The sequence below is a fragment of the Medicago sativa genome, chromosome 8, assembly GCF_051527215.1.
Source record: "Medicago sativa cultivar Bolivia chromosome 8, Bolivia_mono, whole genome shotgun sequence".
NCBI lineage: Eukaryota > Viridiplantae > Streptophyta > Magnoliopsida > Fabales > Fabaceae > Medicago > Medicago sativa.
The window spans coordinates 80167682-80193357 of NC_140756.1; the positions used below are offsets into that span (position 1 = coordinate 80167682).

At 31.9% G+C, this 25676-nt stretch overlaps 1 protein-coding gene and 1 pseudogene across 2 annotated transcripts; both read left to right on the forward strand.

Moving 5' to 3' along the window:
• Positions 1–4557: 4557 nt before the first annotated feature.
• On the forward strand, positions 4558–7680 carry LOC146902055 (uncharacterized). The gene is made up of 7 exons (XM_085731552.1): positions 4558–4648; positions 4739–4782; positions 5554–5583; positions 5884–6189; positions 6554–6667; positions 7223–7284; positions 7410–7680. Exons 3-7 carry the CDS (start codon positions 5580–5582, stop codon positions 7473–7475), a joined length of 552 nt encoding a protein of 183 aa, XP_085587678.1. The 5' UTR covers positions 4558–4648; positions 4739–4782; positions 5554–5579; the 3' UTR covers positions 7476–7680.
• Positions 7681–9427: 1747 nt separating this feature from the next.
• LOC146902056 (DNA mismatch repair protein MSH2-like) lies at positions 9428–24042 on the forward strand (annotated as a pseudogene). Its single transcript, XR_015021140.1, has 14 exons — positions 9428–11594; positions 12098–12651; positions 12784–12894; positions 13037–13126; positions 13214–13267; positions 13419–13529; positions 15614–16902; positions 17277–18320; positions 18893–19051; positions 19140–19190; positions 21929–22282; positions 22403–22897; positions 22990–23023; positions 23789–24042. The product of XR_015021140.1 is annotated as a DNA mismatch repair protein MSH2-like (transcript).
• The last annotated feature ends 1634 nt before the right edge of the window (positions 24043–25676 follow it).

Below are 25676 nucleotides of genomic sequence, written 5' to 3' on the forward strand. Positions count from 1 at the left end.
AACATTAATACAATGTTTCTATTGAATAACTTTTTATATATGCTAAACATCATTCAATGTTTGCACCGCACCTGTTGCAGATTTTATGTGCTTATATATGCATAAATAAATTTTTATGTTCAATATGAGAAAATCGATATAATAAAATTTTGGAAACTCGACTATTTTGAGAATATCAACATTAATTTAGTGTTTCTATTAAATAAATTTTTATTTTATATTTAAAACACCGTTAAATATTTACACCGCACTCGTTGAAGATTTTATATGCTTATATATGCTTTTTTTTTATTTAACGATATGTGATAGTCGATATGATAAAATTTAGAAAACTCGTGACTATTTTCAAAATATCAACATCACTGTATTTTTTTTATCAAATCAACATCATTTTATTATTTCTCCAAAATACCGTTATATTTTTATAACGCACTCGTTGTAGAATTTATGTGTTTATATCTCCAAAATTAAATGGAAAGATAGTCGTCCGTAGTTATCATGATAATATATTGGCTTTTAAAAAGGACAATTATGAAATTTTATTGGATTTTGATTTTTATATATTGGTTTTTTAAATTATTTTTTATATATTGTTAGTTGATTAAAAAACAAATAATATTTTAAAATTAAAAGTATTCTAAAGACTTATTAATTTTGCATCCAAAAAACAAATTTATATTCATCCATCTGTGAAGGTGCAAATTTACAATTTTTTTGTAGAGAAAAAATTGGCTACACTTTTTTGTTTTTAGTTAAAAAACAAATTATGTTTTAAAAGTATTCCATAGACTTTTTAATTTTTCAACCTCAAAAATAAATATGCGTGGAAATGTGTTATATTTGTGGATAATTTCGTAGTATTTGTTTTTAGTCATTTTTTAAAACAAATAAATTGATTATATAGTTATCCGTAAAAATTTGTTAGACTTGTTATGACCATTATCCGTAATTTTTTTAATTAATTAATTAATTTCATAGTTATTCGTGGAAATTTGTTACAGTTGTGATAACCATTATCCATTAATTAATTTTTAATAAAATAAAAAACAATTAAATTAAATTTTACAAAATTACCATTATGCACTTAAAATTAAGGAGATTATGAGTTTTAAAGAGGACGATTATGAAATTTTGCTATACTTCAACTTTCATATATTGTTAGTAGATTACAAAATTACCATTATGCACTTAAAATTAAGGAGATTATGAGTTTTAAAGAGGACGATTATGAAATTTTTCTATACTTCAACTTTCATATATTGTTAGTAGATATATTGTTAGTAGATTAATTTCATAGTTATTCGTGAAAATTTGTTACAGTTGTGATAACCATTATCCATTAATTAATTTTAAAAAAAATAAAAAACAATTAAATTAAATTTTACAATATTACCATTATGCACTTAAAATTAAGGAGATTATGAGTTTTAAAGAGGACGATTATAAAATTTTGCTATACTTCAACTTTCATATATTGTTAGTAGATGGAGAGGATTTTAACTCGACTAAACTTGATTTAAATATGTATGTGTGGAGAAATACTTGGTTAGACACAACACTAAATATTACATGTTAGACCCACACCCATGAAGCTAAAAAAATTAAAAAGAAAAGAATTAAAGTGATTTTGATTGATGTGACTGTTTTATTTATCTTTTAATTTTTTTTATTGCCTAAATGTTTGTGCCTAAATGCTTGTGCCTACACAAGACTATCTTGTATGTGTGATGTGTGAGTATAATTCATCTTTCTTCAATGGTCATGATTTATGTGACAATTATATTAAAAAAAAAAGATAGAGGTTACCCCATCTAAGTTAGCATCAATCAAAATCTTTTGATTGTCTTTTATTAAGACATATGAGTGATTTTGATCGATTTCAAATTAGGTGAGTTTTCTTCTTAGGCTTTGCTTGAAAGTTTGGAGGGGAGGTGAAAGAAAGGGTTTATAGGGATAGAAATATAGAGAAAAATTGAGAAATCTTTCACATTTTTTGATTTTTTTTTTAAAGAGTGATAAATTAATGTTTATGATTAATATATTTTTAATTATAAGAATATTATAACATCATATATTTTTAATTCATATAAACTCTCTCAAACCCCAAAACCTTCTTCCAATACAATCTTTTAGTTCCCCATGATGAGGGTTTTATATTTTGAAGAAAAATAAGCTCCCTAAAGCTCCTCCTCCCAATGTCTTTCACTTACCCCTTCCCTTTTTTTTTTTTACAAATCCTCCCATCCATTCTCCTCCAAACTCGCAAACAAAGCCTTGGACTATGTTTGGGTGTTTGGAGGGGAAGGGAGGGGAGGGTGTTGGAGGGATAAGTTTAGAGGAAAAAATATAGAAATCTTTAAAAAAAAAATAGAGAATGGTTTTATGGAGAATGATAAATAACTACTTATGATTAATGTATTTTTAACTTTGAAAGTAGGCTTAAATATGTAAATCGTCCCTGTATCTTTTTTTGTTCTAAAACAACCCCTGTAAGTTAATAACTTTTTGATTTTCGTCCCTCCCGTCAACTTCCGTTACAAAAATGCACATGTGGCAAACAGAGGATGACATGGCAGTGTCTTACGTGGTAGACGATGCTGACGTGGCAAACTTATTGATGAGTCGCACAATGAGAGGTATCAAAACCAAAAAAACGAAATTTTTAGAGGGACCAAAGCCAAAAAATAAAAATTCGTAAAGGGACCAAAACCAAAAAGCGAGAAAAAAAATATCTTTTTTCATCTTCTCCCTTCCACCTCTTTTACATCTTCATCATTGTCTTCATAAATTCATCAAAAAACCCAGAAAAAATACTCAGAAAAGAGATAAATAAAAAAAAAAAACTCAAAATCATCATCTCACCCTCAATAGACAACTTCTCACAAACCCAAACAAAATCCCCATTGTCAATGGTCAGATTGACATCTCAACACTAAAATCCACAAAGTCCATAGTCTCAACTAAACTTTTATTGATAATATCAAAATCAAATTATAATAACAAAATCCTCATTGTGAATGTTCGAATTCCCAATATTGAAAAAATTCACAAAATTCTCAAATTGAAAAACCTAGAGAATGAATTTTCTGTTTTTTTTCATTACCAACTCTTGTCTCATCATTGATCTCGCGTCTTTGCTGTTTCTTGGTCACTCCAAATGCTTTATTCGTCAGTTCTTTGAACTCTAGTCTCATCATTTTTGTTTTGAACATTTGGGTCGTGTTCTTTTTTTTCCGGTTGATTTGAAAGATTGTTGTGTGAAATTGGATTATAAGAGAAAGGTTCAAGCTTGATATGAATATTGTTTTCACTTGAAGATCTAGAGGGATAATAAATAGAATTGAAAAATATGCTGGAATGTTGAATTGAGACGAGTTTTATTTTAAACGATTTTAAAGTGTGTGAAATTGGATTGCACGTTGAACAATGGGTATATTTGTTTAATTTGATTTTATTGTTTGTGAGAAGAAATAAAAGAGAAGTTGTCACATGAAGGTATAATTGAAGGTGTTGGGTCGAGTCTGTTGTTGTTTTGAGTTGATGGATTTTTGGATTTTGAAGTGATGAATTTCTGTGTTTGTTTGACGATGATGATGAAGTTTATGAAGACAATGACAGTAATGAAGAAGAAGATGTGGGAAGAAGATGAAGAAATGTAATTAAATTTGAATTTTTCGTCTTCTCGTTTTTTGGTTTTGGTCCCTCTGAAAATTTCGTTTTTTGGTTTTGGTCTTGAAAATAGTAAGGGTCCATCTACAAATTTCATTTTTTGGGTTTTGTTTTGGTACCTTTACGAATTTTGTTTTTTTGGCTTTGGTCCCTCTATAAATTTCGTTTTTTGATTTTGGTCCCTCTCACTGCATGACTCATCAATAAGTTTGTCGCGGCAGCATCGTCTACCACGTCCGACATCGCCACGTCATCCTCCGTTTGCCACATGTGTGTTTTGTAACGAAAGTTGACGGGAGGGACGAAAATGAAAAAGTTATTAACTTACAAGGATTGTTTTAGAATAAAAAAAAGATACAAGGACGAAAATAAAAAACACGCCAAATTACAGGGACGATTTACATAAGCATTGAAGGTATTATATTTGAAAAATTCAGCTTATAACTTATTCGGGGTAATAGTCACTTTGGTCCCTGAATGTGTAGCAAGTAGTCATACTAGTCCTTCAATGTATCAAAATTCTAAAATAGTCTCTGATTGTCCACTTTGTTAGTCAAAATAGTCCCTAACGCTTAAATAATCCCTTAATACTTACAATAACTCTTTTTATATAGGGACTAAAATGACAATAAGTAAGTACATATAAGGACTAATATGATAATAAGTAAGTCTATTGAAGGACTAATATGACAATATTAACCAAAATATTTTAATATCAAGGACTATTTTGACTAACAAAATGCAAAATCAGGGACTATTTTAAAATTTCGATACATTGAGAGACTATTGTGACTATTCGTTCCTCGTTCAGGGACTAAAATGACTATTTTCCCTAACTTATTCTCACTGAACACACCCTATATATAATTACACGGACCAACAAATCGTGTAGCCCAAATTGGGACAACCCCATTTTGTCAATCTACAAAATTCTAGGGTTGCGGAGATTCACTCACCTTTCTCTCTCAACGCGTTTCTGGTTCGTTTTTTTTCTTTCATTTCTTCTTCGGTTTTCTTGCCGCTGGTTTTTACATTGATTCCTTATTCGCATTTTTTTTTTCATTTTCAGGCGTTTTTCTCCGTCTAGGCCCGCTCGACATCTTTCTTCGCAAGGTATTTTCTCTCATTCGAATCTTCTCGTATTTTGGCTTCTTTTTTAGAGGTTTAGTGTAATTGAGTGTTTTTTCATGTAATTTTAAACTCTGCACCACACTTATTTATATTGATAGTTCAATTTGTTCTGTAATTTATGTTGGGATATTAGGGTTTCAAACCTTTGAATTGGGACTTTTTTTTGTCGAGATTTTGTGAAGTTGAGTGTCTTTTTCGTGTAACTTTAAACTCTGCATCGCACTTAATAGTTCAATTTGTTCTGTAGTTTATTTTGGGATATTAGGGTTTCAAACCTTAGAATTGTGACTGTTTTTTGTCGAGATTTTGTGAAGTTGAGTGTTTTCTCGTGTAATTTTAAACTCTGCTCCACACTTATTTTTGTTGATTGTTCTGTTCTGTAATTTATCTTGGGGAATTACAGTTTTAAACCTTTAAATTGCGACTGTTTTTGTCGAGATTGTGTGTCTTTTTCGTGTAATTTTAATCTTATTTCTGTTTGTTCTGTTCTGTAATTTATCTTGGGGAATTACAGTTTCAAACCTCTAAATTGTGACTGTTTTTTGTCTGAGATTTTGTGAAGTTGAGTGTCTTTTTTGGGTTTTAAACTCTGCACCACACTTATTTTATTTGATTGTTCTGTTCTATAATTTATCTTGGGATATTACGATTTCAAACCTTTTATTATTATTATTATTATTATTATTATTATTATTATTATTATTATTATTATTTTGGCGCTTTTAATAATTTCGTTCTTTCGTATTATTTTAGCAGCAGCTGAATCTCACAAAGCACAAATGGGTAACTCAAATCACCTCTTCACATCTGTTATGTTATACCTTTTGACTTTAAAACAATGTGTTCTGCTCCTGTTGTACGAAAATGCAAACTCTTGATTGATTGTTAATATGCACATAAGTTGGTTATGCTTTTTATCTTGATTTAGCTCATTTCATTCCCTATTATATCCTATTCCGGTCTTCTATTCTGTTTGTTGCTACTGTTGTGCCTTATCTTTTAAGCCTTTCCTTTTTTTTAACTTTCAACCATGTTAAAATAACCTCACACTTTCATTTTTCATCTGATCAAAACATTAAACAGAATTTGCTACGATGCGTTGTTTAAAAACAAACAAAAATGAAGTTACTAAGAAGCCAAAATCACGGTTCACAAAGGGAAACATTCGTGTGTGGCATGTTCGACCTGCAAAAAACAAGAATGAAGTTGCTAAGAAACAAGAAGTAAAGGGAACAGAGCGAGAGCCTTCTTTGACACTGTGTCTTGCTAAGAAGCGTCGTGCAAAAAGCAACAAGAATGAAGTTGCTAAGAAACAAAAAGTAGGGGGCACAGAGCGAGAGCTGTATTTGACGTCCAAACCGCTTCTTGCTAAGCAGCAAAAAGGAGAAAGTAAGTTTTATTGAATGCTGTAATGGTGTATTGATATATTCTTTGCAGTTAAACAAAAAGTAGGGGGCACAGAGCGAGAGCTGTATTTGATCTGTTGTGATTTACCTGTTGACATCAATACCATGTGAAGATACAATTATTTTTGCTTTCCTGTTTTATGAAAATGCAAGTTCTTGATTGCATGTTAATATGCACATATGTTTATCTTGCCATTGTTGCTAGGCTTGGGAAATTTTGCCCATTTCATTCTCTATTATTTTGTGGCTATTGTGCGTTGTCTTTTTTATTTTTTTGTTTTTTTAACACTTTCTGCCATATTAAAATAACCACCCTTCATTTCTTATTTGATCAAAACTTTAAACAGAATTTACTAAGAAGCGCAGTTCAAGAAACAACAAAAATGAAGCTGCTAAGAAGCAAAAAGTAAGAAGCGTAGAGGCAGAGTCTCGTTTGATGTTGAAGAAGCAAAAAGGACCAAGTAAGTTTACTCGATGCTGTAATGTTCTATTAATATTTTCTTTGTAGTACAATTAATTTTTGTTAATGTGCACTCCATCCATCTGTTATGATTTAGACTGACTTCAAAACCATGTGAAGACAAAATTCTTTCTGCATTCCGGTTTTATAAAAATGCAACCTCTTGATTGAGTTAATATGCATATAAGTTGGTCATGTTTATCTTGTTATTGTTGCTGGACTTCAGAAATTAAGCCCATTTAATTGCTCCCTCCATTCCAAATGATAAGTCGTTTTGATGGATTAAGAAATGTAATGTTCTATAGAAAAATGAAATTATTTAAGTAACTTTACAAAATTGTCCTTCATTAATGCTTCATTGGTATTATAAAACGGCTTATAATTTGGGACAAAATATTTTCTCAAAACGACTTATATTTTGGTATTGAGGAAGCATTTAAATGATGTCTTCTATTTTGTTTTTGGCTATTGTGCCTCATCTTTTTCTTTTTTTAAGTTTCAGCCATATTAAATTATCTCACCCTTTCGCTTCTTATTTTTTGAAAACATTTAACAGAAAAGTATGCCAAATGGATACCTATTCCTCATACGTGTGATTGCTACAAGATGCATCTTAAGGCAAGTTCTTCTGGAAATCTTAACTATGTTTATGAGGCCTTTAGCATTGCTTTTGAAATAAGTTTTAGAAATTTAGTTTCTTTGTGCATATTTGAATTCCATAATACCAATTTCCAAACCAACAGTTTCTCGAGAATGCTTCAAAGGAGAAGGAAGAGTTGGAGGCTGATATTGATAGTGATGTGGCTTGATGAGTTGCTGTAATAAGTTGGAAGAGCCGTAACAGTAGTTTTTAATAAGGCAGCAGTTACTCGAGTACTTTCAATTGTAAGTTGGAATCGTGTGTTAGTGGGCTATGTTATGCGTAACTTATGTTGCTGCTAGATAATGATCTATGATGTATAAAGACTACTTTCTGCATGTTTGTTATTATTAATCTCCTGTAGTATTAACTTCCATCATGATTTGCAATTTGCATCCCAATTATTCCAATTTTGTTGAACCATATCACTGTTGGTCGGATTCCATTTTGCAATTAAACCATAAATTTTAGTGGATAATATGTGAATGTTGTAAATTTAGTTGTTTTATACACTGAGGTTATACTAAAAGTGTAATTGAAATCCCTCCCTACATTGCAACCAAGTTATAGCGATATACTCCCTCCGTCCCATAATAACTGAGTCATTTGGAAAAAAGAAGTGTCCCAAAATAACTGAGCCATTTCACTTTTCAATACAATATTAATTACTTTTTTCCTATTATAACTCTAATTAATATTACTTTCATTATTTTCGATTCAATATATTCCACTTTACGTTTATGATAGTGGAGAATGCATCAATACTTAACAAGTGCACTTAAAACTATTTTTCTCTCTCCTTCATTTAAACATTTTTTTTAAATGAGATTTTGACCCAGTTAATTCGGGACGGAGTGAGTATATATATAGGGGTTTATTTTACTCGAGTAGTGTAATTGAAATCCCTACCTACATTGCAACCAAATTACAGAGATATAGGGATTTATTTTTCTCCATTATAGATAAAATATTCTTATAATGTGTTATTTAGCGCTGCAACGAGTTGAATTATGTTACTGGCTTAAACGACCCGGTTAGTTCTTTGTTAAAGTTAACTATTTTGTTAAAGTTGTGATATTTGCTTATCATATCTTAAAATATAATTAATAAACTATCATATTTTAGTTTATAACATTGTGACGAACATGATTTTATAAAACGACCATTATTGCCACTTTAAATAACCATGACGTCTCTCTTCCTAGTTTAATAAAGTTGTGATATTTAAGTAATCTTTTTGTTAAAGTTGTGATATTTGCTTATAAAATCTTTAAATAACCATGACTTCTCTCTTCCTAGTTTAATAAAAAATATAACAAAAGATCTCGAAAACAAACTGAATTTTGTTTTATGGAGAGAGGATATATTTTCGAAAAAAATGTTCATTCATGTGTGTAAATATTTTTTTTACGGATGTGAAATGTTATTATTAATATTACTTATATTATATTATATTCAAATATTAACATATTTTCGTCTAGAATAGTTGATTTAGAAAAATGTCCATTCCCGCGTGTAATCTCATCTTATTATACTTATCTTATTAGTTAGATATTAGGCTTTAATATGTGTTTCGTCCCTGCAATTAGGGGTCATTTAAAATTTGGTCATTGTAATCGTTAATCCTTGCAAACTACCCTCCCAAAGTTTAATCATTTAAATTTGGTCCTTGTAATCGTTAATCCTTGCAAACTACCCTCCCAAAGTTTAATCATTTAAATGATTAAACTTTGGGAGGGTAGTTTGCAAGGATTAACGATTACAAGGACCAAATTTTAAATGACCCCTAATTGCAGGGACGAAACACATATTAAAGCCTAGATATTATCATATTTTCGTATAGAATAGTCAATTTGAAAAAAATGGTTATTTTTAATGGATGGATTGGATGGTTATTTTTTCAACAAAAAAATAGTGGATTTTAATGGATTAATGGATTTTTTTTTATCCATCCATTAGAATTCAAATCCATATCCATCAAATCCATCCATTTTGCCACCCCTAGGTAAGTCTAATAGGCACAATCACCTTTAACATACTATTTGTAGATATCATAAGATCAAGACACGTTTATAGAACTCAAGTAAGATTGTCCTCTTTTCGAGACGTTAGAAAGTCAAAACATTTTTTAACCAATATCTTTAGGATACACGTTAGCAAGACCCAGTAAATAAATTTTGTTGAAATGCAACGATGTAGAATTACTTATGAGATCTACTTAATAATTTTGTTTGAGATGCTGGGTCGGAGAAAATCAATGCTTAAGTATTACCATAAAATGAGTATCGTAGTAGACGTATGATTGATCGGAGATAAACAAGTTACATATTTCCCGCCAGCAACACAAGAACACACGCACACGACCTACAAAAACACTTTCACTATATTTATTTTCCAAATCATTTATTTATTCAGAGACTGCATTCACACACGTCATCGTTTCTGTGTTGAACCCTAAGCTCCAATGGACGAAAACTTCGACGGATTCAATGATTATAAACTCCTCGAGCTCAAATTAGGTTTCGCATTTTCACCCACTTTTATTTTTTTATTTTTTTTATATTATTTATAAAAAAAATTCAATTTTTAATGGGTTTTGTGTTTTTTTTCTTTGTTGTTGGTGATTGACTGATTGATTGAGGTTTGTTAATGGGTTTTGTGTTTTTTATAATCCGTTGTGCAAGGGTTTCTCTCATTTTTCAAAACCCAGAAAGTTGTCACGGTAGAAAGCTACTACTAGTGATTTACAAACCATAAATTTCCTTTTCCCACTTTTCATAATTTGAAGCGTTTCCAAATTTATAGCTTTTTGTTGAGTACTCACTCCGTCTAACATTTTTTTATTTTTTTTCACTATTATATCCTTGTTTATTGAATTTCATCTAACTTAATCCACTAACTATAATTAATAAGTGTGTTTTAATAAATGCTACTAATTTATCATTGAAATTATCACAATTAATCATTTTCTAAATAATCGTGCACAAACCTTAAACGACCAATGTTGTGAGATGGAGGGAGTATAATTTTCTATATGTTGTGTCAAATGTCAATGGATTCATCTACTTCATACCCTTCTTCATTTTATGCACGTTGATGAGTAGTTGGATTATATATATATTTTCAATTATTCAGAAACTCTTAGGGAGAGCCTGCAGCCCATTTGGGTCCCACAATGCTCGAGCACGCGGAGGATACCCGGTTTATAACCAAAAAAAAAAAAAAAAAAACACCACCCATGGTGAGAATGCAACATTCATTGCCAAAACCTACTGTGCGACCGTTGGGTAGTGGATCAAATGCTGTTACCAGCGTGAGTGTCAGTAATAGGAACATGTTTGAAACAATAGCCTGTGATATACTCTTGGAGAGAACAGACCATACACTTGAGGTTTACAAGGGCAACGACTCTAACTGGCAACTGGTCAAAAGTGGCACACCTGGTAATATTATCAGATTTGAAGATGTTCTGTTTGCTAACAGTGTAATGCAAGATTCTCCGGTAACCGGTTGTTGCACTGTCACTTAATTTCCCCGAAAATAGGGGTGCACCATTGGATTATGATTTGTTGATCTTACTAACAGACTACTTGGGATGGCTGAATTCCTTGATGTCAGTCACTTCCCAAATGTCAAGTCGGCATTGGTTGTTCTTGGCTGCAAAGAGTGCCTTGTGCCAATTGAGCGTGGAAAATCTATTGAGTATAATATGTTGTGTGATGTGTTGACTAAATGTGGCGTGATGCTAACTGAGAGAAATAAACCCGAGTTTAAGACTAGAGACCTGGTACAGGATCTTGGAAGGCTTGTCAAAGGTTCTATTGAAGCAGTTCAAGATTTAGTGTCTGGATTTGAATTTGCACCCGGTGCTTTGGGGGCACTGCTCTCTTATGCAGAGTTACTTGCAGACGAAAGCAATTATGAAAATTATACTCTGCGTAGGTACAATCTTGACAGTTACATGAGGTTAGATTCTGCAGCCATGAGGGCACTTAATATCTTAGAAAGCAAAACTGATGCAAACACATTTTTTAGTTTATTTGGTCCCATGAATAGGACCTGTACAGCTTGAATGGGAAAATGACTATTGCATATGTGGCTAAAACAGCCATTATTAAATGTAAACGATATTAACTCCAGGTTGGATGTAGTACAAGCATTTGTAGAGGACACCGTGCTTCGCCAAGATCTGAGACAGCATCTGAAAAGAATATCAGACATTGAGTGACTCGTGCACAATCTTCAGAAGCGAAAAGCTGGTCTACAACATGTTGTTAAGCTTTATAAGGTAGAATTTTATCTGTATTCAATATTAGGTTTTAATAGAAAATGTAGAATTTTACCTTTGCTACAACTGTCTTACATTATAGTTGTAGTTTGCTTTATGATCCAGCTCTGGAATCTGTGACATTGTTCCCAACCCCTTTTTCCGTCTGTTCAGATTTTGTAATCAATAGCTTTTATTTATTGACGTAGAAGTGATGTATGGGATAAAGAATCATTCAGGACATTTAAATATTGATTCTTTCCCTCTTTGGGAAGTTTATTATTATTGTTATTCCATTTAAGACACATTTTTCACTTCTTTGTTGAATATTTCAGCAAAGTCATGAAGGATCCTCCAGCCTTCCTTTATATGTAAATGTATATGTATATGTATATGTACTTGTATATGTATATGTAGGAGCTTGCTAAGCATCCACTCTAATCACATTATTGATTATATGTACTACACATATATGACTAATGACATGGCTTTTTCTAAACTCCGTTTTTGTCTTTTGTGTGCAGTCAAGTATAAGACTGCCTTACATTAAAAGTGCTCTGGACTGGTATGATGGACAGTTTTCTTCAATAATGAAGAGCAAGTATTTGAAAGATTTGGAGTTATTGACTGGTGCTGATCTCCTAAACAAATTTATTGAGCTTGTAGAAAATTGTGTTGACCTTGATCATCTGGAGAACGGGGAATACATGATTTCTTCAAGTTATGACACTACGCTAACTGGACTGAAGGAGCAGCAAGAATTACTAGAGAGTCAAATACATGACTTGCATAAACAAACTGCCATTGATCTTGATCTGCCTGTACATAAGGCATTAAAGTTAGACAAGGTAACACAATTTGGACATGTTTTTAGAATCACAAAGAAGGAAGAGCCGAAAATAAGGACAAAGCTCAACACCCAGTTTATCGTGCTGGAAACCAGTAAAGATGGAGTGAAGTTTACCAACACTAAGCTAAAAAATTAGGGGACAAATATCAACAAATTCTTGAAGAGTACAAAAGTTGTCAAAAACAGTTGGTTATAAAAGTAGTTGAAATTTTAGCATCTTTCTTCGAGGTAGGTGGATCTAATGCATGTTTATTAGGTTAACCCCCCTTGCCCCCTTCCCCAGAACACACTAGTTATGACCTTAGTTTTGGTTATTTATTGGTTTCATCTGCTTTAACTGGAAGGACTTTCGTTCTGCAGGTGTTTGAATCTTTAGCTGAATTGATTTCCGAATTGGATGTGTTACTAAGCTTTGCTGATTTGGCTTCTAGTTGTCCTACTCCCTATACAAGGCCTGACATCACCTCATCGGTACCTCCTTAATAGTCACTTTCTATTCTCTCAATAACTGCACTGTTTTCTTGATCTTAACCTCCGTTTATATTTTTCTCCTAATATGGTCGGGTAAATCTTTGATAATTAGCATTGAACATTATCGTCTTGGCTTTAATAGGACGAAGGAGATATTATTTTAGAAGGTAGCAGACACCCTTATGTGGAGGCTCAAGACTGGGTGAATTTCATACCAAATGATTGCAAGCTTGTAAGTATTCATAAGGTCATCGGAATGTACTCATTTAAATTTTACGGGCACTTGTGAATTTGTATTTTGCTTTTTGTAACTTATCAGATCAGAGGAAACAGTTGGTTTCAAATAATAACAGGGCCGACATTCATCCGGCAGGTACTTATCTTTTGTATTACTTTATTTGTAAAATTAATCACTGTTATTTGTCTTGTAATTAATTTTTGGACATTGTCTTTCTACTTTTATGCTGATGTTAAGCATGGCATGGCCATCAAATTGGAGTGTCTCACCTTTCTTGTATGTGTAGGTGGGAGTGAATATTTTGATGGCCCAAGTTGGTTGCTTTGTTCCATGTGACAAAGTCAGCATATCTGTTCGTGATTGCATTTTTGCTCGTGTTGGTGCTGGTGTTTGCCAAGTGAGTGCTATTCCATATTTTTGGCCCCTATCAGTAGCATTTTTGCTTTGTGACTTTTACTTGGCATAAAGCAACTTGTTGAATGATTTATTTATTTTTATATCAAATTTAGATTAGCTATCTTGATTCTAAATGCATAACAAAGAGCTTTGTTCTTCTCATATCACAAAATTTTAATGCTTCATAAAAATAAATAATAACTTTAATGGGATTGGAATAGTGGGAATTGCTTGAAAGTTGAAACTGGTCTAAATTGCTATGGTGACTGATATTTTACCAACCATCAAAGCATCAGTTTTAATGCTCGTATAGAATGGTATTTGTTAGAAATTATTTGATACTTCATTAAATAACTTCAAATGAATGTATAATAAGTTTTTTTTAAAACACAAGTAAAATTTGACTTTCAGATTACATAGCTACAAATTTTAGATTTATAAATCTTTGTGCATATGATCATTAACATGATATAACAGTAATCAATGGTTGGCCTGGTGGTGTTGGCTTGGGACATTGGAGTGTGCTCCTCCTCAAGGTCTCAGGTTCAATTCTCCTCGGTGCCGATTTGGGTGGGCTAGTTTAGCTTCTTAAAAAAAAAAAAACAGGAATCAATGGTTGGATCAGTGAAATTCAATGTTTATAATGTGTTGTTAAACAGAGCAAGCCTAAGAAACACCTTTCCCAGAGCTTCAAGCTTCAACCTATTCTGAGCTCAAACTTGATTACATGATGTGTCTCCTGGCTGTACCCACTTTGAACTCTGCATGGTCTGCCTTATTGTTTGTATTGAATAATTCATCTCTTGATGTAGACATGTTGCCAACTGTTTTTGATTCCTCAATACTAGCCTAATATAAAAATAAAAATTCTTTGACTGTAATAACATGGAAGAAGTTTATATGGAGAGCAACCTGCTATGTTTTTTGCTTAAGGGGGATCTTCAAGACCTGTCTTCCATTTTTGCAAATTCTTGTATCATCTTAAACAATTTCCTTTAGCATGGTTTGGAAGATTCAACAGTGTGATTCAATAGTTTTGCATGACTCAGAGGGAGGCGGACTTATCAGTTTTCTATTGTCATTCAATTTTATGTTGCATTTAATTGGTTGCATACGTCAATATTAGAGTACTGTTAGTTTACATTATGCTTTGTAAAAAAAATATTGTAACAAGCCTGGTTAATATGATTTGCTCTGAGGACAAGGTAAATGCTAGATACTCCCATACAAACGTGCTAGATATTCCTGTCAAAAGTTGATGTACCTTACATGGTTCAAAATTTAGACCAGATACATCAACTTTTGTTACCAAATGTCTCTTATAAATAGGACCGGAGTATAATTTAAGTAGGTTAATTATGAGCTGTTTCTGTGTTGTATTATTATGCAGTTATGTAACTAGGGTAACTGTGACCCTTGGTATATATAATATTCTGTGTAATTCAAACACATACATTCACTCATATGCTCTCCTGTTTTCCTTGTTTGCAACAATATTCTGATCTCCGGTTCATCGGTAAAAACTTCAATTTTAAGCAATTGTTGAGGCATGAAACAAACTTCACAAGGTTTATCTTTAGAGGGAGAATTATTTTCTTTCTATTTGTTTGTCTTTTTTCAGCCATTTGTTACAATAGCTTTTGTTTTGTTTGATTGCAATAATACCTATTGTTGCAAATTCCTTTCCAAAATTTCTAATTTAGGTAGTTGTTTCAGCAATTCTTGGCATATAAGGAACCGACAACTTAATTTTTCGTCTAACTCTGGTGGTTGAAGCAACCGTATCTAATTTAGAAAACTTAAAATTGTAAAATAGCGTAACCTTATCATGGAGGGAGTAGTCACTTGCACAATTGCACCTGAACCCCTTGTATTTAGGTTTCAAAGGATGCCACTGTTAATGTGTGTCTTCACTCTTTGCTAAGCTAATTCTCCTTTATCTTTCCCCTCACTGTTTCAATATTTTAATGTTAATATATTAAAAATAGTTGTCTCGCTTATCTCTGCAAAATTTTAATAAATATGTTTTGATCAAATTCTCATCATTGAAATGAATCGTTCAAGTTTTGCACTTATAATTTTCAGGCAGGTTAGAGTGTTTGAAGCTGATGAGATGTCTACAGGGGCAGCAAAGGCTTACTAAATTCTTGAAGCATTTGTTGCTTTGCTACTAGAAAACATGGACAAAACGCAAGCTTGGCTAGAAGTTAGGAAGCTGAAAGATAATTTAGAGAAGGATGCACAAAACTGCCATTGGTTGCAGGACATGTGAGAATTTTGAAGAACTTAATGTGCACCAATACCATGTGTCCAATGGGTTGTGGTAAAAGTAGTTTTTTTTCTTCCAGAGGTATATTGTTAATTACTACTAATTTATGAGGAAAAAAAGAGATTTGTCGGTAGTAGGGGTTGAATTCTGAACCTCATACACAACACTGGATTGGTGTCCAACCTATACCATTGGACTACTCCTTGGTAATGTAAAAATAGAATCATGTAGTGGTTCTGGTTTTTGCATACTGTTGGAGGGTTAAGGTTGTGAGAAATGATATTTGTACAACCATATTGTGATAACTTTATCTCTCATACTCACATTATAAAATGGTTGTTCAAATAAACATACCTCAAGGTTTTTGGCATATCCAGTAAAAAATAGATGTACTATTCTAAGAGAAAGGTGATTTCGACAACCAAAAGTTGTCCGACACTATAAATTTTTATGTTTTTTTTTTGATAATTTTTTTATACGGTTGTAATTAATAATTTTTTTCTTTTTAATTAATAATAATTTTTCTCTCTTTTAATTAAACTACCACTTAATTAATGTGTATTTTTATATGTTGTCCCAAAAGTGGTCAAATTTTGGCATCAAGGGACCTCACCAAATGAATGAGGTCTTTCTTATGAAAATGTTCTGATATATTCAGACACATTCAGACACATTGACAGTGAAACAAATTAGTCTCATTTCTCTTGATGTTTGTTGAATAGTTTACCATCCATTAGATATTGTGTGTGCACTAAACTATAGCCAATAACTGCAAATAATTTTATTTTTTTAATACATTGTCGCACTCCAAAAACAATTGCTAAATACTCTTTCCTTCCTTATTTTGCTAAGCCAGATTAGAAAATCACTTAGAAGAGGGGCAATGAAGTAAATTCAACCTATAAATATAGAACAAACCCTCATAAATAAAAAATTCCTAATTATCCTCCTCTCTTACACGTACAGATCTAGGGTAACCAAAAAAAAAAAAAGAACACGTACAGATCTAGGAATTGGGAGTAAAAAAAGCTCTCTTCCAACTACTTACTTCCTCTTGCATGCAATCTTCAATTCTTCTCAATCTTTTACTCGATCTTTCAATTAGGTGAGTTTTCTTATGTTTTGAATTCAAACCTAGGAATTGGATTTAGGAATGATAAATTGATGTTGAAATTGTTTTTTTTTTTGTTTTTTTAGATTCTTATGAATTTTCTTATGTTTTAAATTCAAAACCTAGGATTTGGTTTTAGGAATGAAAAATTGATGTTGATTGTTTTTTTTTTTTTTTGAGATTCTTATGAATTTTCTTATGTTTTCAATTCAAACCTAGGAATTGGTTTTAGGAATGATAAATAGATGTTGAATTTTTTTTTCTTCTTCTGAGATTCTTATGAATTTTCTTATGTTTTGAATTCAAACCTAGGAATTGGTTTTAGGAATGATAAATAGATGTTGAAATTGTTTTTTTTTTTTTTTTAGATTCTTATGAACAAGACAATGGATACAAGTTGTGGGCTGAAAATTCGTAAGTTTAGACTTTTGTTATTAGTATTCTATGTTAAGAAAAAGGAATGGGTATGATGAATATTGCTATGTTCGTAAGTTTACATTTTATTAGAGTTGGAATTTCCTAATTTGATGAGTTAAGAAACCCCGATGAATTTAATAATTAAACTATGTTTTATACATTTGAGCACTATCGTGGGCTCCTGGTTGATTATGGTAAATTGACTTGTGACTGAAGTTGAATTGTTGGGACTGTTTTAGATGAGTTTTTTTTGGTGTGTTTTATGCATGAAAATAGTCAAGAGCCTGCATTCTTGCAGGTGGACATCGAGACTCGCGGATGGCTCACACGGATGCCCAGTCTCTGACCACCCACTTTTTGTTGTTTTGATCCGGTTTGTAGTGTTCAATGATTTGATATAGTTATGATGGTTCTAAAGCAATTCCGGTGCTTGTTAAAATCACCTTTAATGATGAATGATGGGAGTACATGGGTATCTCCTATGTTTTGGAAGCAATATACGAAATTCATTACAACAATAAGCGTAGTGATGATAAGTGCTATTAGTGAATAATGGGCTTTGGTTATGCAATGTAGTGCCGATGAATGAGAATTAACAAGTTCCTATTAAATTTAAATCTTAGGACATTTTAGGTGGGGATACATATTTTCATTTCATGTGTAAAATTTCATTTTGAACCGGTGTGCAGGGGCGGTTCTAAGGCTCGGCGAGCCTGGACAGTTGCCCGGGCTCCGGCCCAAAATTATTGCAATTTCTTATGTAAATCCTTTTGAATTTCTTATATAAACCCCTATAAATTGGGAAATTTTTTTAGATTTTTTTATTATTTGTTTGCAATTTTTTTATGTAAGTCCCAATAAATGTGTTGCAATTTTTTTTTGCCTAAACTTTATAATAATCATGGCTCCGTCACTGCCCGTGTGTATGCATGTATTATATCGAGGGACACAAGTTCAAATGGAGAGGGCAGACGAGAAGGAAAATGAAAGGAACGGTACGTTTTTATAATATTTATAAATTATAATTATATACACACACGCACACACAATCACAAGGATTAGTGTGAAATATGTTTTTATCCCTATAAAATATAAATATGTCAACTTTTCTTTTTAATCCTTCTAAAAAAATTCTTCAACTTTTGGTCCATCATTTAAAGTAAAATCATATGTAAAATTCATATTTTTGAATATAATTTTGTTGAAAAGTTTATAATATTATAAGAATTACAATTTTTTAACAAAACATAAATTAAATTTAAATTTTAATATTTTTGACGGTTGAAAATTCATATTTAATTTATGTTTTTGTTAAAAAATTCGATTTTTTTTTTTTTGGAAAGATTTTAACAATAGTCTACACATTTTATTAAAAAAAATACAAAAATTAACATTAAAGTAAGGACCAAAACATAGTGATCGAAAATTTCACAGGGACTAAAAATTGAAGGAAAATTTTAGATAGAATAAAATTAAATGTTAGTAGGAACAAAATCATAATTAACCCTAAGCATTAAGATATTAAGATAAGATACTAAATTTTGTATTTTTTTTTTGTTGCTTCTAGCATGTTTATATCTTCTGATCCGAGTACCTAAAAGGGGCCCAAATTGGGATAACCCGTTTTATGGAGATACATATACTCGCTGGGTTGGCTCAATTCGTTCAGGTCTCTCTCCTCTTTTTGAGGGAAGGTCTCTCTCCTCTTGTATCGCGTTTCTGTCTGGTTTGTAGTCTTCTTCCTTCTTTTTCGGTTTTCTCCCCATGGTTTTCACGGTCATTGCCACTGATTTGATTCTTTCTTTCATTTTCAGGTGTTTTTCTCTGTGTATGCGCACGACAGCTTTATTCGCTCTACTCAACAGGTATTCTCTTTCTTATTCAAATCTTCTCGGATTTGGGCTTCTTTTTTTAGATGTTTCGTGAAATTGATTGTCATTTCATGTAATTTTAAAACTCTGAACTAGCTCAATCTGTTCTGTAATTTATTTAGTGGGTTTTAGGGTTTCAAACCTAATTTTTGAGTATTAGAGTTTCAATCCTTTAATTGGGGCTTTTTTTTGTTGAGATTTTGTGAAGTTGAGTGTCTTATCATGTAATTTTAAACACTGCACCTCACTTATTTTTGTTGATAGTTCTATCTTTTCTGTAATTTATTTTGGGTATTAGGGTTTCAAAACTTTGCATTGGAGGCTTTTTTCTTTTTTGTAGAGATTTTGTGTAGTCCAGTGTCTTTTCATGCAATTTTAAACTCTGCACCACACATATTTTTTTGATAGTTTTATCTTTTCTGGAATTCATCCTGGGTATTAGTGTTTTAAATCCTTGAATTGTTTTTTTTAAGAGATTTGGTGTAGTTGAGCGTCCTTTCATGCAATTTTAAACTTTGAACCACACTTATTTTTGTTGCCTTTTCAGTTCTGCTTGATACCGAAGTTTTGGGGTTTAGGATTTACGTTTTGGGGATTAGGATAAAAAACTTTGACTTAGGACTTTTTTAGAGATACTAGAAATTCTAGTTGATATTTCAATCCAGTAATGTTGTATTAGTATGCTCTTTGTAGGTTAATTTACCTGCACTTAAACATTTCATGTTTTATGATATTGCATGGAAGCTAAAAGTAGAAAGTAAATTTTGTTCAATGTGTCATGCTGTTTTAATATGTTCTTTGCAATTAAATTACTTTGAGTTAACATGCACTTCATCCATCTGTTATGATTTAAACTTTAAAACCATGTGAAGAGACAATTTTTTTTTAGATGTTTCGTGAAATTGATTGTCATTTCATGTAATTTTAAAACTCTGAACTAGTTCAATCGGTTCTGTAATTTATTTTGTGGGTTTGAGGGTTCAAACCTAATTTTTGAGTATTAGGGTTTCAATCCTTTAATTGGGGCTTTTTTTGTTGTTGAGATTTTGTGAAGTTGAGTGTCTTATCATGTAATTTTAAACACTGCACCTCACTTATTTTTGTTGATAGTTCTATCTTTTCTGCAGTGTCTTTTCATGCAATTTTAAACTATGCACCACACATTTTTTTGATAGTTTTATCTTTTCTGGAATTTATCCTGGGTATTAGTGTTTTAAATCTTTGAATTGTTTTTTTAAGAGATTTGGTGTAGTTGAGCGTCCTTTCATGCAATTTTAAACTTTGAACCACACTTATTTTTGTTGCTTTTTCAGTTCTGCTTGATTCTGAAGTTTTGGGGTTTAGGATTTACGTTTTGTGGATTAGGATAAAAAACTTTGACTTAGGACTTTTTTAGAGAGACTAGAAATTCTAGTTGATATTTCAATCCAGTAATGTTGTATTAGTATGCTCTTTGTAGGTCAATTTACTTGCACTTAAACATTTCGTGTTTTACGATATTGCATGGAAGCTAAAAGTAGAAAGTAAATTTTGTTCAATGTGTAATGCTGCTTTAATATGTTCTTTGCAATTAAATTACTTTTGAGTTAACATGCACTTCATCCATCTGTTATGATTTAAACTTTAAAACCATGTGAAGAGACAATTTTTTTTTAGATGTTTCGTGAAATTGATTGTCATTTCATGTAATTTTAAAACTCTGAACTAGTTCAATCTGTTCTGTAATTTATTTTGTGGGTTTTAGGGTTTCAAACCTAATTTTTGAGTATTTGGGTTTCAATCCTTTAATTGGGGCTTTCTTTTGTTGAGATTTTGTGAAGTTGAGTTTCTTATCATGTAATTTTATACACTGCACCTCACTTATTTTTGTTGATAGTTCTATCTTTTCTGTAATTTATTTTGGGTATTAGGGTTTCAAAACTTTGCATTGGAGGCTTTTTTCTTTTTTGTAGAGATTTTGTGTAGTCCAGTGTCTTTTCATGCAATTTTAAGCTCTGCACCACACATATTTTTTTGATAGTTTTATCTTTTCTGGAATTCATCCTGGGTATTAGTGTTTTAAATCTTTGAATTGTTTTTTTTAAGAGATTTGGTGTAGTTGAGCGTCCTTTCATGCAATTTTAAACTTTGAACCACACTTATTTTTGTTGCTTTTTCAGTTCTGCTTGATACTGAAGTTTTGGGGTTTAGGATTTACGTTTTGGGGATTAGGATAAAAAACTTTGACTTAGGACTTTTTTAGAGATACTAGAAATTTTAGTTGATATTTCAATCCAGTAATGTTGTATTAGTATGCTCTTTATAGGTCAATTTTCTTGCACTTAAACATTTCATGTTTTATGATATTGCATGGAAGCTAATAGTAGAAAGTAAATTTTGTTCAATGTGTCATGCTGCTTTAATATGTTCTTTGCAATTAAATTACTGAGAGTTAACATGCACTTCATCCATCTGTTATGATTTAAACTTTAAAACCATGTGAAGAGACAATTTTTTTTTTTGCTTTTCTGTTTTATAAAAATGCAACCTCTTGATTGAGTTTATGCACATAAGTTGGTTATGTTTATCTTTCCGTTGTTGCCAGGTTTGGGAAATTCATCCCATTTATGCATGGCTTCTATTCTGTTTGTGGATGTTTGCTGTTGTGCTTGTTTTTATTTTCCTTTTTAACTTTCATCCATAATGAAATAACCTCATCCTTTTGTTTCTTATTTGATCAAAACATTAAATAGAATTTGCCGAGTTCTAAACAATGGAGAAGTGGGGTCTTGGGGTTGGGTTGTCTTATATGTTAGAAGATCACGAAACGATTTATGGAGGTCCTGGAGCAGCTCGGAGGCTGAAGTCTTGTTTGATTCGTCGATTTGGTTTTAAAGACAACAATATCACCCTATTAATTGATGAAGAAGATCGTAGTGTTGGTACTGCTCGTAACATTTTGCAAGAATTGAAGAAGATGAAAACAAAGTCCAAGCCGGGTGACAAATTGTTGTTTTTTTATATTGGTCATGGGGGAGCACATGTACCATTTACTGATGACATATCAAACTATTACATGATCTGTGCAAATGGGACCCAGATAAATGGTATGGGATATTAATTCATTTGCCTTTGTATTTATTGTTTGTACTTTAAACGTGATTTACAGTTTTCTTATGCTTTTTCATTTGCAATAATAGAATTTATATGTCTGTGTTTTATTGTAGGTTCACAACTTCTGCGTATAATGAACAAGGTTTGGCATGATCGCAATTTCACTTTAATAATGGATTTTTGCTTTAGTGGAGGCATTTTCCAAGGGCTAGCGATGGAACAGATTAAGCCATGCAATAAGAAAGTTAAACGAAACAATTCTCTTTCTTCAAATGCAATCATGGTAACATCTTGTAGGAGGAATGAATTTGCTGACGTGGGAAGCGTTAGAAAACGTGTCTTCAGAAAAAGAGACTGGTCATATATTTACTCAAAACCAAAGTGTTACCGGAAGGGTGATATAAGAAAATTATCAAGAGTGAAGAAGATTGCAAGTACTGCCTTTGTTGAGGCCTTTCGTATATCTGCCGACAAATCTGGTGGTGCCGGCAAAACTAAAAAATTTGTTCAGGGCATCGTTCGGACATTGAAGAGCGAGATTCCTAGCAAACAAGTACCTCAATTATACTGCAGTGAAATTCAAGCTAATTTGCAGTTTTTGTGTTAAGGTTGTTTATTTTATTTTTTTTACAATTTTCTTTTAAATGAATTTCTATACTAGATTAAAGGAATTGAAAATGTATAAATCTTTCTTTTTCAGGTCAATATTACATATGAAGCAGCATTTTGAGTAGGTATATACTAAACCTAACAACATTCTTTTGGTTTTTATCATATTTTGAGTAGTCAGTCTGCACACTATATTTTTGTTATATAAGGGATGATTACATTGGTATTGCAATTTTGTTTCAATTTTAATTTTACTTCTTGGTTGAACATGTAAAAAACATTTAGATCTGTATGGCCTTTTTAAAGATTTGATTTTTGGTAGTTATGTGATTCCTACCTTCGGGGACAATTATTCAATTGAGAAGCCTGATTACCTTGAATATTATTTTTTAATTCTGCATATAGGAGTATTGGTACCATCCGGACTTGGAGCCTCTCCACTGGAGGCTGTACAGTGTACATCTGGACCTTTGATTGCATTTTTAACAATCATAAATGCCTGCAATAAAGAAAATTAAATGACCCAGATTTCACTGGACAACTCTTTAACGGGAGAGAATCTCCACCGGTACCATTATAGTTTGGCTTCTTTATGTGGTCAAAAGCTTTAAAATGACACATTCGCCAAGTGGCTAGACATTTATTCAATTGAGACGTATATCCGCACAACCATGTGAAATATTGGGCTTCTAACTTCTTACAATAAAATATTGATTATTGTGCTGTCTTCATTTGTTTTTTGTTGCTATTAGATGCCAATGGTTATGTGTTGCCACTTTTATTGGAACATTTTGTTGTGGCTATTAGATGCTCATAGCTTTTTCTTTTTTAGAGGTGTAGGCTCTAAATAGAATGAAATTAAAAAGGTATAAATCTGCCATTCTTTACAGGTGTGCAGGAGTTGAGACACAAGCGAAGCAAAGAAATATGTTAGATTGATATTTTAGATGTATGAACCTGTGCTTGTTACAATGGGAAGATGAATTAGCATCTCAAAACTAAATGTAATAGCAGATCTTTGACTGTTTATTTTTTGCTTTTCTTCCCCTACTTTTTGTCATGAATCTGGGTTTGTAATTTACTTGGCAAAAACCCTTCAATCACTGTTACTGTCAAGATAACACTGAACATGATTGTTTCGCCATGTCATTTTCTTGCTAGGAATCTCTTATACCAAGTAGTTTTGAAAATTTACATTAATCTGACTGTTTAGTTTATTTAAATCTATATGGAATAGTTTGGAATGTGAGGGTCCCCAAGTCAAAATTGTTAACTATCATGGTGGATTCCTCCCACTCCATTACACACGTACGTGAATTTGCCTCCCCTCACTAGGCACTTCATTTCAAACGTGTACCCATTGAATACTCTGGTTTATTCAATTTCTTCTGAGTTCTACTGCCTTAGGTTGCGAGAAGCTTAAATTGTTGAGTAACCGCTCTCTCACGTGAAAAGTATTTTCTTCGCAATTTACTCAACTTGACCCTTTACTTGCTCTATACGTAGTAATATTCTAATTAATCATTTTTCTCTTTTGAATGAGTCATGAAAAGACTAATGCCTGTTTCCCTCTCCTACTTGGTGGAACCGAAAATGATGGAATAGTTGCTTGCATGTTCGATAGAGAGATTAATTATTGACTTGGTCATATTTTAATTAGAGTGTGAGTGTACATATAAGCATGTGGGTTTGAGGGAGAATTATACGTTTTTTGATCTTTCTTAGCACTAGCTAGTATTACGATATGCACAATCTAGAGAATTAAACCTCCCTCACATACTTCCCTCCCTCTACTCTCTTTAAAATTCCCTTGCCATCTGTATTATAGTCGTGTGTTCTTGTTACTCTTATCCTTGGAAGGCCAGGCTAAGGCAATTTTAAATTAGCCATGTCTATTTGGTTTTGTAACGTTTTTAATCAGAAGAACATTGCCTCATTATTTTATCAAATCAAAATCAACCCAACCATGAATGCATAATATTATATTAGAGAGTTCTTTAGTTGTCACTTGCCACTTTAAATCTCATGCTGACTCTACACCTTTAATTCCATCTTATTCTTCCCTGGTATGCATAATCAAACACAAGTTTGAGATATTAGTCCCAAAATCTCGGTTTTGGACACTCTGTCCCTATTTTCTTTTTATTCTCATACTATCACACAAGTCACATGCCTAAACATTGATCATCGTCACATTGTCCATCCAAAATTCCAAAGTTTCTTGCTTTTCAAAAACTGTGTATGGTAAAGTTAAGATATTTCAACGATTCTTTTCTATCACTCTTTTTCACCTTGATTCTAATCGTGAATATTCTTCTACTGAAGCTCGAGTCCAAATCTCTTTGCAAATTCTCTTCTGGATCTTTAGAGTTTGTGCTAGATTCTATAGGATTAGGAATGAAAGCTTATTAGGTAAGGGCTCTTGTCCTTACCATGATTTACATGAAAATAATATATATGATACTGATTTTGATATGCTTCTTGAGTCAATGAATAAGTGAAAAGATTTACTATGTTTTAATTTTTTAATTTTGTGGTTGATAAATATAATAATTGGTGACTTGCATTTTATTAAAGTAGGGGATTTGATGAATATGTGATGGTGATGATTTGAGAAATGGGACATGCTGATGAGTTAAAGTGATTTTTGTTGTGCATGTGGTTTAAAAGTTGTGTGAAAGTTTCTTAATTTTGAAGTTTTAATGATTATGTGAAATTGTTAAATTATGTGGTTTAAGAGTCCGAAGAGTTTGTAATTTAAAGAAAGATTACATAGCA

Excerpts from the sequence above, each read along its gene's own strand:
- LOC146902055 (XM_085731552.1), top strand. Across the intron at positions 6,668-7,222 it reads GAAGAAGCAAAAAGGACCAA|AAAAGTATGCCAAATGGATA; the intron begins GTAAGTTTACTC and ends AACATTTAACAG. Across the intron at positions 7,285-7,409 it reads GCTACAAGATGCATCTTAAG|TTTCTCGAGAATGCTTCAAA; the intron begins GCAAGTTCTTCT and ends CCAAACCAACAG.